Here is a 10,859-nt window from a genome sequence, read left to right as displayed (position 1 = left end):
TAAGTGACGGATAACCAAGCAGATAGGATGGGTGTGACGGGAGCTGAATGCTAATGAACATACAGTAGGCTTCTTTTGAGCCAAAGTTAGAATAGTAGTCAAAAATCCTCACCTCAAGGGTTTTCAGTCTACAGGAAACCTCAGTAATGCAAAAGGCATGATTGGTGCAGCTGTCGAGCTGCCTCAGGATGGCTGCTCCACAGGGATGCAGAAGCCAGCTGAGGAGCTGGTGCCCACTACACTGACGGCAGACTCATCCGGCCTAGGGTCACGGCCCACTATGCGGGGCTGACTGTAATAGTCTCCCCTTCCAGAGCTGGCTAGGGGCCAAGAACCCTCTCTCCTCATCTTGGACCAGGACTGCCTGTGGAGAGGCTTCCATCTCGCCTCCCAGTCTGACAGCCTCTGGTAAAGGAGGCCAGCCCTATTTTCTCCTTCCTTCCCTTCCTGCAGCGAGCCCAGTGCCTCACCCCCAGCTCCAGAGTGTCCATTCTGGATCTTCCCCTTCTGTGACAGACTCACAAAGCTCTTGATGCGAATGGTTTTATTTTGCCACTTAAACTATGGTTTCCTTGTGCTGGCCTGAAGGGGCAGGGGTGTGGGACAAGCTGCTGGACCACGGGTTACGGTAGTAGTAGGAGGGTCGGTAGCAGGAGTGATGAGATGCTGAGTCTGAGTGCCTGTCCTTGACTCCCAGGGGAATATCATGCAGCCCAGGTATAGTGTTAAACTGAGAAGGGCTGAGGCAGGAACGGTCACTGTTTCTCCTCAATCTGGTGAGGAATGGGTCCCATATAACAGCTCAGTGGAAGCCTCCGGGCGTGTTCTGACTCGAGCAGGCCAGTGGCAGCAGTGGGGCTGTCTGCCTCAGCTCTCTTCCTTCTTCGCTTCCCCAGACCCTTTGGCAAAAGTCCCTATGAATCCTGGGGAAGATAGAGCTGTTCCCAGCCCTTTCCCCGGATCAGTGTCTGATCTGATGAAGGTAGCCTGGGGGACCTGGCTTCCTCCAGTTCCGGCGGATCCTGGCATTGGTCCTCCTGGAGTTCAGATACTGCCCGCTGGAAGCCATCTCCGTGGCACTGCTCTGTGGGTCGGCTGGTGGAGCGCGGGGCTCTGTGATTCTGCAGGGAACAAGTGTGTTTTAAGCCAACATCAATAGGAAGGACAGTACAGGGACTGAAGAGATTTTGGTCATGGTGAACTATTAAAACACATTGTTCAGGGGGACTTCCCTGGTGGTCCAGTGGCTAAGACTCCACACTCCCAATGTAGGGGGTCTGGGTTCGATCCCTGGTCGGGGAACTAGATCCCACATGCCGCAACTAAAGGTCCCACATGCCACAACTAAAAGATCCCACATGCTGCAACTAAGACCTGACGTAGCCAAATAAATAAATATTAAAAAACAAAACAAACATTGTTCAGGGCCAAATGAGACCAGGGCTCTGGTCTCATCTCTGGCCAAAGAGCTGCATGACAAGGCAAAGCTTTCAGACTGCTCTTCTGTAAAGAGAGTGGGGCTAGATCAGGGGGTGAGACACTCAGCATTTCTCCGTCTTCCTCATCCTGTACTCATGGCAGACATCATTAATCTGTCCTGATACAAGACCAGAGGGCAAGTATCCATCTCAAGATGATTTCAGTAGGGATTACTAATCAATTGGAACTAATACGAGCAATGAAGCTGATTTGCTGCCCCTGGACCTGATGATCTCAGAAGGCCTGCTCGGATCTGATATTCTGACTGTGGGCCCAGCGTGTAACCCATAGTGATTGGTTAGGCCATGTGGTTCAACTTGATCTCTTGGGGCTTGCTGTTCCTGAGCTGGCAGTGACCTAATAAGCAAAGAGGTGGAGGACTAGGGAAAGTTTAAGGTAAAGTTTCTCAACCGTTTTTAACCCTTGATGTCTCTACAGTACTCTCTTATGCTATTTTCTTAGTAATCCCACAGCCAAGGTTTTCACCAGGCTTACTTTTGAATGTTACCTGTTCAGCAATAGGTAAACAGGATTGTTTTTTCTTCCAGACCATAGTCCCTCGCACCTGGTGGAGAATCACTGCGAAATGAGGTGGCACTGAGAGGACCCAGGCACCCGTTCCCATGGGAGTAGGGTTAGGGTCATAGATGATTCCAGTAGTAAGAGCAACCTCTAAGTGTCAACCACATGGTAAGTAAGCGCTGTGTAGACCTCACAACAACCCCAGTGGTAGGTACTTAGAGGTGAGGCCAGGTGAGCAGCTCCAGGCCCCAGAGCCAGGAAAGGGTACAGTGGGCGTGTTAGTGCTCTCCTCCCCGCGGCCCTCCAGCCCCAGGGGCCTACCTGAGCCGGCTGCAGTGGTGTAGCGAGGGGCCCAGGGGCTTCTGCCGAGGGGGCCTCTTCCTGCGCAGCCTCTTCAAGGCCTCCGCCACATGGTGGTCCCCTGCACACTCCCAGACGACCTGCGCTCGTTCCTCGGCCAGCTGGTCCCCGCTGCGGTGAAACAGGCCCTGGATCTGCAGCAGCTCAGCGTCCTGGAAGATGTTGGCCGAGGCCTGCTTGCGGCCCCGGGCTTCTGTCGGGGCCTGCCCAGGGGGCGGCTCGCTCACCACAGAGGCGGGAGTACCCATCCTGGGTGCCGAGGAAGGAACAGGGAGGGAGGTCAGCAGCTCAGCAGGCCCTTCCCAAGCCCTGGGGTCCTGACTAACGCAAGGGCTTCTGGTGTTTCTATTCTCCAGGAGCCGAAGTGGAGGAAGTCTTGACTTAAAATCACTCTAATTTCCCAGAGCACCTTGGGGAAATAATAATGATGATGACAGTCAAACTATACTATAAAGTGCTTATGTGCCTGACGTATGTATTAAGGGTCACAGAAGGTGAGGATTGTTTATCCCCACTTTACAGATGAAGAAGCGCACCCCAGATGTTAAATGACTTTCTTGCAGGCACAAAGCCATGTGTAAGTGCAGAGCCAGAAGTAGAACCCAAGTCTGTCTGGCTGTGGAGTCCACGCAGACCCCAGGTCCTAGTGATAACGCCCGTAGCAGCGGCAGCTGAAACGTGTTAAGCACTTATGTATCACGCTTCACTGTAAGAGCTGTATTCACATAACATCGTTGAAATGTGAACACAACAGCCCTATGAGGAAGGTACTTTTTAACCTCCTCATGTCACAGATGAGGAAACTGAAGAACAATCCAGAATACTCTGATGCTGAGACCTAAGCTTCGTGGCACAGAAGTAGGAGAGGGGCTGTGGACCTGGGCTCCCCGGGTGGGAATCCGGCTTCTGGCCGCCTGCACCACTTACTGGCTGGGTGACCCTCCACACCTCATCTGCTTCCTGTGGAACTTAGCCATACTAGTACCTACTTCGTAGAGCTCCTGTGAGGACTGAGTGAAGACATATAAAGCATTAAGACCACTCATTTGCTTTTCCATCTACAACATTGAGAAGGGTCATCCCATTTTCTATTTTCAAGACCCTGGGGATGAACCTAGTCCATATAATTTAGTAAACACAGTATGAAATAGACCAATCATATCTAACCACAGTCCAGAGGACCACAGAGGCAAAGGTAGGGGCAGAAGAAGGGGTTACAGAGTTAGAATATCCTATCAGGGCAGAGGCAGAAATCGATACTAAGTTCAATAAAAGTTAGGCTCTGGCCAATGCCCCTGCCTCCTCACATGCAAGAAATGAAAATCGAATTACCTCAGTTCTAGATAGTTGTTTTTGAATGATAAAGGGATAAGAGGCTCACCCACCTTATCCTTATCTTCACTACAGCCTGAAAAAGCTATGGCATTGGAAAATAGACTGGAGACCAGGAGACCAAGGACTTTGGCATTACACAGAATTGAGTTTGAATCCCAGCTCTGCCACCTTCCTGGCTGTGACCTTAGGCAAGTTACTCAACCTCTCTGAGCCTGTTTGCTTAACTGTAAAATGGGGCTAATAATCAATTCTCAGGATTACTGTGAGGATTAAATGGGTCTAGTGTGGTATCAGGTCCCCAATGGGAGCTAAATAAATGCAAATGCCCCTCTTCTTGGCCTCCTTGACTTTTTTACTTGGGTCAGGGGTGTAATGTAGACCCTCCTTTTCCTCTGAGCAGCCTGGCCTGAGCCAGCTGAAGGCCTGCCTGTGCTCCCTTCACCCTTCACAGTCCTGGGCCTAACAAGGAAGGCCTGGTTGCTAAGTCAGACCTCATTCCACAGCCAGCTATAGAGATACCTATCAAACAGCAACTGGCTTACAAAGGGGGAAATCAAATTTAAAATATATTTAAATTAAAAATGTACATGCTCACTGTAAAAAGTGCAAAAGAACAGAATCAGGGACTCCCTGGTGGCGCAGTGGCTAAGCTTGCCAATGCAAAGGACACGTGTTCAAGCCCTGGTCCGGGAAGATCCCACATGCCGCGGAGCAACTAAACCTGTGAGCCACAACTACTGAAGCCCACGTGCCTAGAGCCTGTGTTGCACAACAAGAGAAGCCACCGCAATGAGAAGCCCGCGCACCGCAACGAAGAGCAGCCCCGGCTCTCTGCAACTAGAGAAAGCCCACGTGCAGCAACAAAGACCCAGCACAGCCAAAAAATAAATAAATAAAATAAATTTATTAAAAAAAAAACAGAATCATATAAATAAGAGCATCAGCAGTTTCCTATCCATCTTCAGCCCACCTGCCGAAGTAACCCTCACTCTCACCTTTTTTTTTTTTTTTTTTTTTGCTGTAAGCGGGCCTCTCACTGCTGCGGCCTCTCCCGTTGCGGAGCACAGGCTCCGGACGCGCAGGCTCAGCGGCCATGGCTCACGGGCCCAGCCGCTCTGCGGCATGTGGGATCCTCCCGGACCGGGGCACGAACCCGTGTCCCCTGCATCGGCAGGCGGACTCTCAACCACTGCGCCACCAGGGAAGCCCTCACCTGCTTTTTATGCTCTTGAGAATTTGAGTCATCTCTCCTTCTCATTCAGACTCCTCAGATATGACTGTCCCCCTCCTTGCCCTGGCCATCCCTCCTCCTCATCCCAGTAGCCATCCTCCTTCCAGTAATTTCCACACTCACCCTGTTCCAGTTTCTAGGCCTTCTATCATAAGAATCCCACTCTCTTGAAAAGATTTAATAACTAAAATAAACCTTCAGAAGGCTGTCAGATAAATTAACTTCATAAAAATTGTGCTTTTTGGGGGACTTCCCTGGTGGTCCAGCGGTTAAGACTCTGTGCTTCCACTGCAGGGGCCGCGGGTTCGATCCCTGGTCAGGGAACTAAGATCTCGCATGCTGTGTGGCGTGGCCAAAAAAAAAAAGTTAAAAAAAATGTACTTGTTATCTGGAAAATGGGAATTTTAAAATCCGCCTCGGCCACAGCAGTGAGAGGCCCGCGTACTGCAAAAAAAAAAAAAATCTGCCTCTCCATAGGCACAGTTATGAGAATCCAGTTAAGACCTAATATGCGTGGTAATTAAACCCCCAGTGCTGGATGATATCAATATACTGTGACCAGACAACAACAGTCACCAAGTGACACTTTCAGGCTGATAAAGAGAAATTAAAGCTAACTATGGGGTGTTTATTCCGAATCAGCGACATGCGTGATATCATTTCATCCTCAAAACAGTTCTTAGGAATCAGGCACTGTTATCCTCATTGCCATTCAAAGGGGACTAAAGAGTAGCTGAAATACATATCTTTGGATCAGCGGAGGCCAGAACTTCATTTTAATGACTGCAGCCCGAGCTTTTAAACCACCAAGTGGCCCTCACAGTCAGGCAGCTCAAAGCACAGTTCTTCCCATCATTTCTGTGAGGACTGTTTCACTATTCTAATCTAATTCACAAAGGGGGTAAACTTGCCAGTGGAAAGGGAAGAACAGTGAATGTCCCACATACCAGGCAGGAGTGGGGTTGTGGAATTTATTTTAATCTTCACTAGCACCAGAGCTCTTTACCAGGTGACAGGCTGCCCCAGCCTTGAAGCCATGAACTTGTGGCACTCTGAAGAGGAAGATCCCCAGCCTCCACAAAAGAAATCTGGAACTGCAACCCGGCCCAGTGCACAGAGCACTGGCTGATGAGTCAGAGGACTAGGTTCGAGCCCTAGTTCTGCCACTCACGGGCTGAAAGGCCTCAGGCACTTCACATGGCCTCTGTGGGCCTGTTTCCCTCTTACATCTGAAAGGACAGATTGATGCTTGTGGTCTCTAAGGATGTGTGCTGGTGTTGAGTCAATGATTCCATGACAAGGCTAGGTCCGTAGGGAAGCAGAGATGGGTTTGCTTGTCTGCCAGGGCCCAGGAGCAACATGTGTGGACAGGTCTGGCTCATTAAGTGCCAGGGAACTTCCCCACCAGTAGCTTCCCTTTTCTGCCCTCCTCAGTCTTCCCTGGAGGCCAGACCCTGCTGTGCTGCTGTGGGCTGTGGGGTTAGGGTCTGGTAGAAGACAGAGAACTCACTGCTCTAAAGCATTCTAGTGACCTAGGCTCGCTATGGCCAAGCCTGGAGCAGACGAGCAGACTGATCTTGGTGGTGGGAGAAGGGGTGACAGTTCTTTTCTTAGACTCAGGCAATCTCACCCTCCCTTCAGAGAGAATGGCAATGGGATCAAGTAGCAGCGGCTGCCTCAGGGAGGATGTGGCTCGGAGCCTGACCTCCCAGATGGTCCAGCCACCTCTGCCAGGGCTGCAAGGCCCTGCAAGGCCCTGCCTCCTGCCTCTAGCCTCCAGCGGCCAGTTATAGAGTTACAGTGAGTTACAAACACACCAACAAGGAACCATCTGGGAGAGTCTGAGCCTTCAGCCTCAACCACAGCCTCCATGAATCTCGAGAGGCCTTGGCACCTCCAGATTTTGAGGCCCCTCACTCCTGGCTCTGCCTCCCACTCTGGGATTCAGACAGCAGAGTGAGGCTGGGAATAAACATCAGTGGATTTCACGTAGGACTATCTGGTAAACTTTGAGAAAACTGAATCAGAACACTTTTATTATCAGAAAAAAATTTCCTGTCTTATTCAATGTGTTACTTTCCCACGAATTTCCTGGACAAGACCTGAATCCAGGGAAGTCCGTGTGTACTTGAACAATGGCAGTTTTTTAAACTGGGAAGTGAAACCACGGATCTATTAAAAGATTATAAATGGATCTTTCATTTCAGAGCTGACATAAAAATAGGTATGGGTCTGTGAGCAAATGTGTAAAGACTAATTGTGAAATACTTCAATTTGATCCAAACTAGCTTAGAAACGAACTCCCAAAGTAAATATCAAATGTTGAAAATGAAGTTCAACTTGTTTTGAAACAGGCAATAAATGAACTGCAGGGCTCTTACAAAGAAATATATTTAAAAGGTGACTCGCCATGCACTGAATTTGCAGTACATAAATATGGTGCCCAACTGAATGTTCTTTGTAACGTATGAAGCTCAGTTCAGACAGCCATTCTCTCTGTAGTCTCAGGGAGGTACAGGCAACTATGACAGGCACAACACACTTGTATGACCTGGGCAGCAACTGGGCCCTCGCTCTCCCCCTTAGATAATGCTGGTGATGGTAATAATCTGTAATCAGAGGCCAAGGGCCTCTTTAGAAAAAGAACTGGAGGCTCTGGCCCAAGGCCCAAATCAACACCTGTGGTCTTGGCCTGCTTCCCTGCACCGACATGCCACTGGACAGCAGCCAAAATCAGTGGCTCTTTCAAGCAGGAGGCTCAGTCCAAATGGCCTTGTGGGCCTAGCTCAACCAGGAGAGAACTGGACACAGGCTGGTCTCCAATTCTGTGTCCCAGGAGGTAAAGAAAGGAAATGGACCCTTCCCCCAGATCAAGTCTCAGATATGACCTGGAAGTAAACTCCTGCTAGATCTAGGAATAACTCTTTTCAAGAGTTCAAGAACCCTGAATTCTGGCTCTGCCTCTGATAACTGGGTACCTTGGCAGGCCTCGGTTTTCCCCTGCCTCAATTTGCACATCATCAAAATGGTGAGAATAAATAACCCTTAGGGGATAGGGAGATAAAATATGCCAAAGCATCTATGCCAGTACATTACATCGTGAATGAATGATGCAAAGGAGAGAGGCTGTTTAACCACCAGGGACTATAGAATCATTGCCATTTTCATCCTCACTACTGTCATGAAACTCCCTCAAAAGGGACCTTCACTCTTGGGAGAAGAGAGTAAAGGGAGATGGATTCATCTGTGGACTTTTAAATCATCGCTGCCACTGAGGCATCTTGCTCCCTGTCAAGTGCAGAACAGCACTTTCTGAGGAGTAATATCTTTAATCCTCACAACACCCCTATGAGGAGGCACTATTATTGTTACACCCATTTTACAGATGAGAAAGCTGTGCCCACAAAGGTTAAGTAACTTCCCAAAGTCACACAGGTGGTAGGTGACGAGGCTGGGATCGTGGGCACGCTCTCAACCACTGCTATTTTTGTTCCTGCCGGATGGCTGACGAGGTCTTCTGGGGGAAGAAGGACCCAGGAGGCTCTGAAACGGCCTATCTGCTTCTGCGGGTTTTGGAAGGCGCAGGGATCGAAAGTCAGGTCTCCCAAGCCAGCCTCTGTGCCCTCGACACTCCACCGCCCCGCGGGGAGTTAGAGCGATTACTCACCACGCTGAAGGGCAGAGCCGACAGACCTCAAATCGGGATGGGGTCAGCTAAGATGCACCCACCCCAACCCCTTGCACGGCTTTCGAAAGGGCGGGCTTCCTGCCTCGACGGTGCTTACAGGGACCGGACGGCGCTCATCAACAGGACAAGACCTTGGGAGGGGGTATCCCGGTCGAGGTCACACGGCGATATCCCCAGCACGGGTCCGCCCCCGGGCTCAGACGTGGCCGCTTCGCACAACGACGGGCTCTAAGTGGGCCTGGGAATTCGGGTCCCGGCGACAACCCTGCTCTGACGGCCCGCCCACTCGCTTCCACCGCAGCTCAAGCCAGGCTGCCGAACCTACGTACCTGGCCGCCTGAGGCGGGCCACCTCGGTCACAGCCGCCGTTCCCCAGAGAAAGCGCTCCCTGGCTCGGGAACAGCCAATCCTTTGCCGAGCTTTGGTGTGAGCGCCCCGCGAGCCTTCCAAAATCGAACGCGGAGACTCCGTGAGCCAATCGGCGGCGGCAGAGGGGTGAGGGGCGTGTCCCGCCTAGCCCCCTTCTCTCCCAAGGCCTCGAAATCCGAGTGCGAAGAAGCCCCAGGTCCAATCAGCGGCGGAGCAGCAGAGAGGGGCGTGTCCTCCCGGGCCCTTTCCCTCCGCCCCAGGCGGCCCTCGCTCAGCGCGCGGAGGTGCCCCCTTCATTGACGTCAGTCCTCAGGAAGAGCGCGGTTTTGCTGGCTCGGGAGCGGGGGCGGGGCCGCATTCCTGCCCCGGGGTGCGGCGACGGCTGGCCGTGCTGGTTACACGTGACGGATGCCCCCCTCCCCTGGGCCCGAGGCCTTTGCGCGCGGCGCCGAGTTCCTTGCAGCATGTGGCCCTCTGCAAATAAATAGACTTGCAGCTCCTTAAACTCAACTCCCAGACCACTTGTCTTCTGGCTGCAGCTTTGCGGGAGAGGAAGGGTCAGTGCGGTGGTAAGACCTTTGGTTTCAAAGCCAGAATGTCTTGGGTTCGAATCTTGAATCAGCTGTGCAATCTCGGGCCAACCTCCTAATGAGACACTATTAAAAAGGTTTCATTCATTCCTTCGACAATGGTCCATTAGGGACTCACCCTGTCCGAGTTCCTTGACCAGCAGCGAACTGAAGACACCTTTAATAAGCCTTGCCCTGGGGGAATTTACAGCTTAGTAAGGGAGGCAGACATTTAAAAACTTAAAACATTTAGTTGTGATTACAATTATGATAAACATGAAGGAACCTAAGCTCCCTCGGGGAGGTCCTAGAAGGCAGAAGTAACATTTCAGTTGAGTTGTGAAGGAGGAGTTGAAATTAATCAAATGAAGAGGAATGGGTCTGGGCAGAGAGAAAGCCACATGCTAAGGCCAGGAGGCAGCTTGACTCAGGAGGACTTGAAATGAGGCCTGGAGTAAGGTTAGCAAGGGAGAGAGAGGTGGGGAAGCAGAAGGCAGAGGCAGGTAGTGAAGAAGTTTCCATTTGGTCCTCTGAGGGGAATAGCATTGTATGTGTTTATTTAATAGATTCGTTATAGCACTTACTATGTGCCAGTAATGCCAGTGAGCACTTTACAAATAGTAGCTCATTTCATCCTCATGACAAATTTGTGTTTTTAGAAATTCACTTTGGTTGCAGCTTGAAACGTAGTGGGACAGGAGTGGATGCCGGGTGTCCAGTAGGCCCTTGATAGTGCTTGTTTACTTCGTTGGAAGATGAGTTGTTTGTGCACTGGGTCAAAAATGGTCACAAAGGGCACCTGGGAATAGGCAGCTGAGTCTCCCTGACCTCTTTTTCACTTCAAAGCTGACCTTTGTAGTCATTTGAGTTCTCTTCTGTAAAAGTTCCCAGGGGGGAAGAGTAACAGCCAGCACACTGGGATTGTGGGTCCCTTTTGGCAAGGTGGAGGGTATGTTTGGGAGCTGTTCTTCCTCATCCCATGGTCTCTAATTCCTCTCTGTGTCCTGCACAAAAACAGTTATCAGCAAGTGCTTTATTGTAGCTTAAAGGGTTTTAACAGTGGCTTCTCTTTGCTTTCCTGAAGCCCTGTGGAAATATTGAAAAGAAAGAAGAAATCAGCAATGTTCATCTCCAATAGAAAGTATTGCTGCAAAGCCTTTCATCCAACTGCTTGGCTAAGGAGAGTACTGTGCAGGCAGTTAAACCAGGAATCTGGGCTTCTGAACTAGGAACTCCTTCTACTCCATTCCCCACAACAGGAAAGCCAAACTCTTGGCATATCAGTGCTTGGAGAGGCTAAGAATTC

At 50.6% G+C, this 10,859-nt stretch overlaps 1 protein-coding gene across 3 annotated transcripts; it reads right to left on the bottom strand.

Moving 5' to 3' along the window:
* Positions 1 to 529: 529 nt before the first annotated feature.
* Positions 530 to 9,276, bottom strand: AVPI1 (arginine vasopressin induced 1). Of its 3 annotated transcripts, none has more exons than XM_067709792.1 (3): positions 8,945 to 9,276; positions 2,323 to 2,610; positions 530 to 1,121 (listed from the first exon to the last, which is right to left on the bottom strand). In XM_067709792.1, the coding sequence occupies exons 2-3, from the start codon at positions 2,607 to 2,609 to the stop codon at positions 962 to 964; spliced, it is 447 nt and encodes a 148-aa protein (XP_067565893.1). In that variant the 5' UTR covers position 2,610; positions 8,945 to 9,276; the 3' UTR covers positions 530 to 961. The 3 variants fall into 3 exon arrangements, with proteins under 3 accessions (XP_067565893.1, XP_067565892.1, XP_067565894.1); XM_067709791.1 differs by lacking the exon at positions 8,945 to 9,276 and adding an exon at positions 8,713 to 8,938; XM_067709793.1 differs by lacking the exon at positions 8,945 to 9,276 and adding an exon at positions 8,595 to 8,719.
* Between the last annotated feature and the right edge of the window lie 1,583 nt (positions 9,277 to 10,859).

Source organism: Pseudorca crassidens, chromosome 16 (genome assembly GCF_039906515.1).
Source record: "Pseudorca crassidens isolate mPseCra1 chromosome 16, mPseCra1.hap1, whole genome shotgun sequence".
Taxonomy (NCBI): domain Eukaryota; kingdom Metazoa; phylum Chordata; class Mammalia; order Artiodactyla; family Delphinidae; genus Pseudorca; species Pseudorca crassidens.
Note: the sequence above shows the minus strand (reverse complement) of the source record. Positions and strands in the feature narration are given on the sequence as shown.

Coding starts and splice junctions, on each gene's coding strand:
- AVPI1 (XM_067709791.1), bottom strand. CDS start 8,732: ATGAGCGCCGTCCGGTCCCT. Junction 2,611..8,712: donor ATGAGCGCCGTCCGGTCCCT/GTAAGCACCGTC, acceptor CTCGGCACCCAG/GATGGGTACTCCCGCCTCTG. Junction 1,122..2,322: donor CACCACTGCAGCCGGCTCAG/GTAGGCCCCTGG, acceptor TGTTCCCTGCAG/AATCACAGAGCCCCGCGCTC.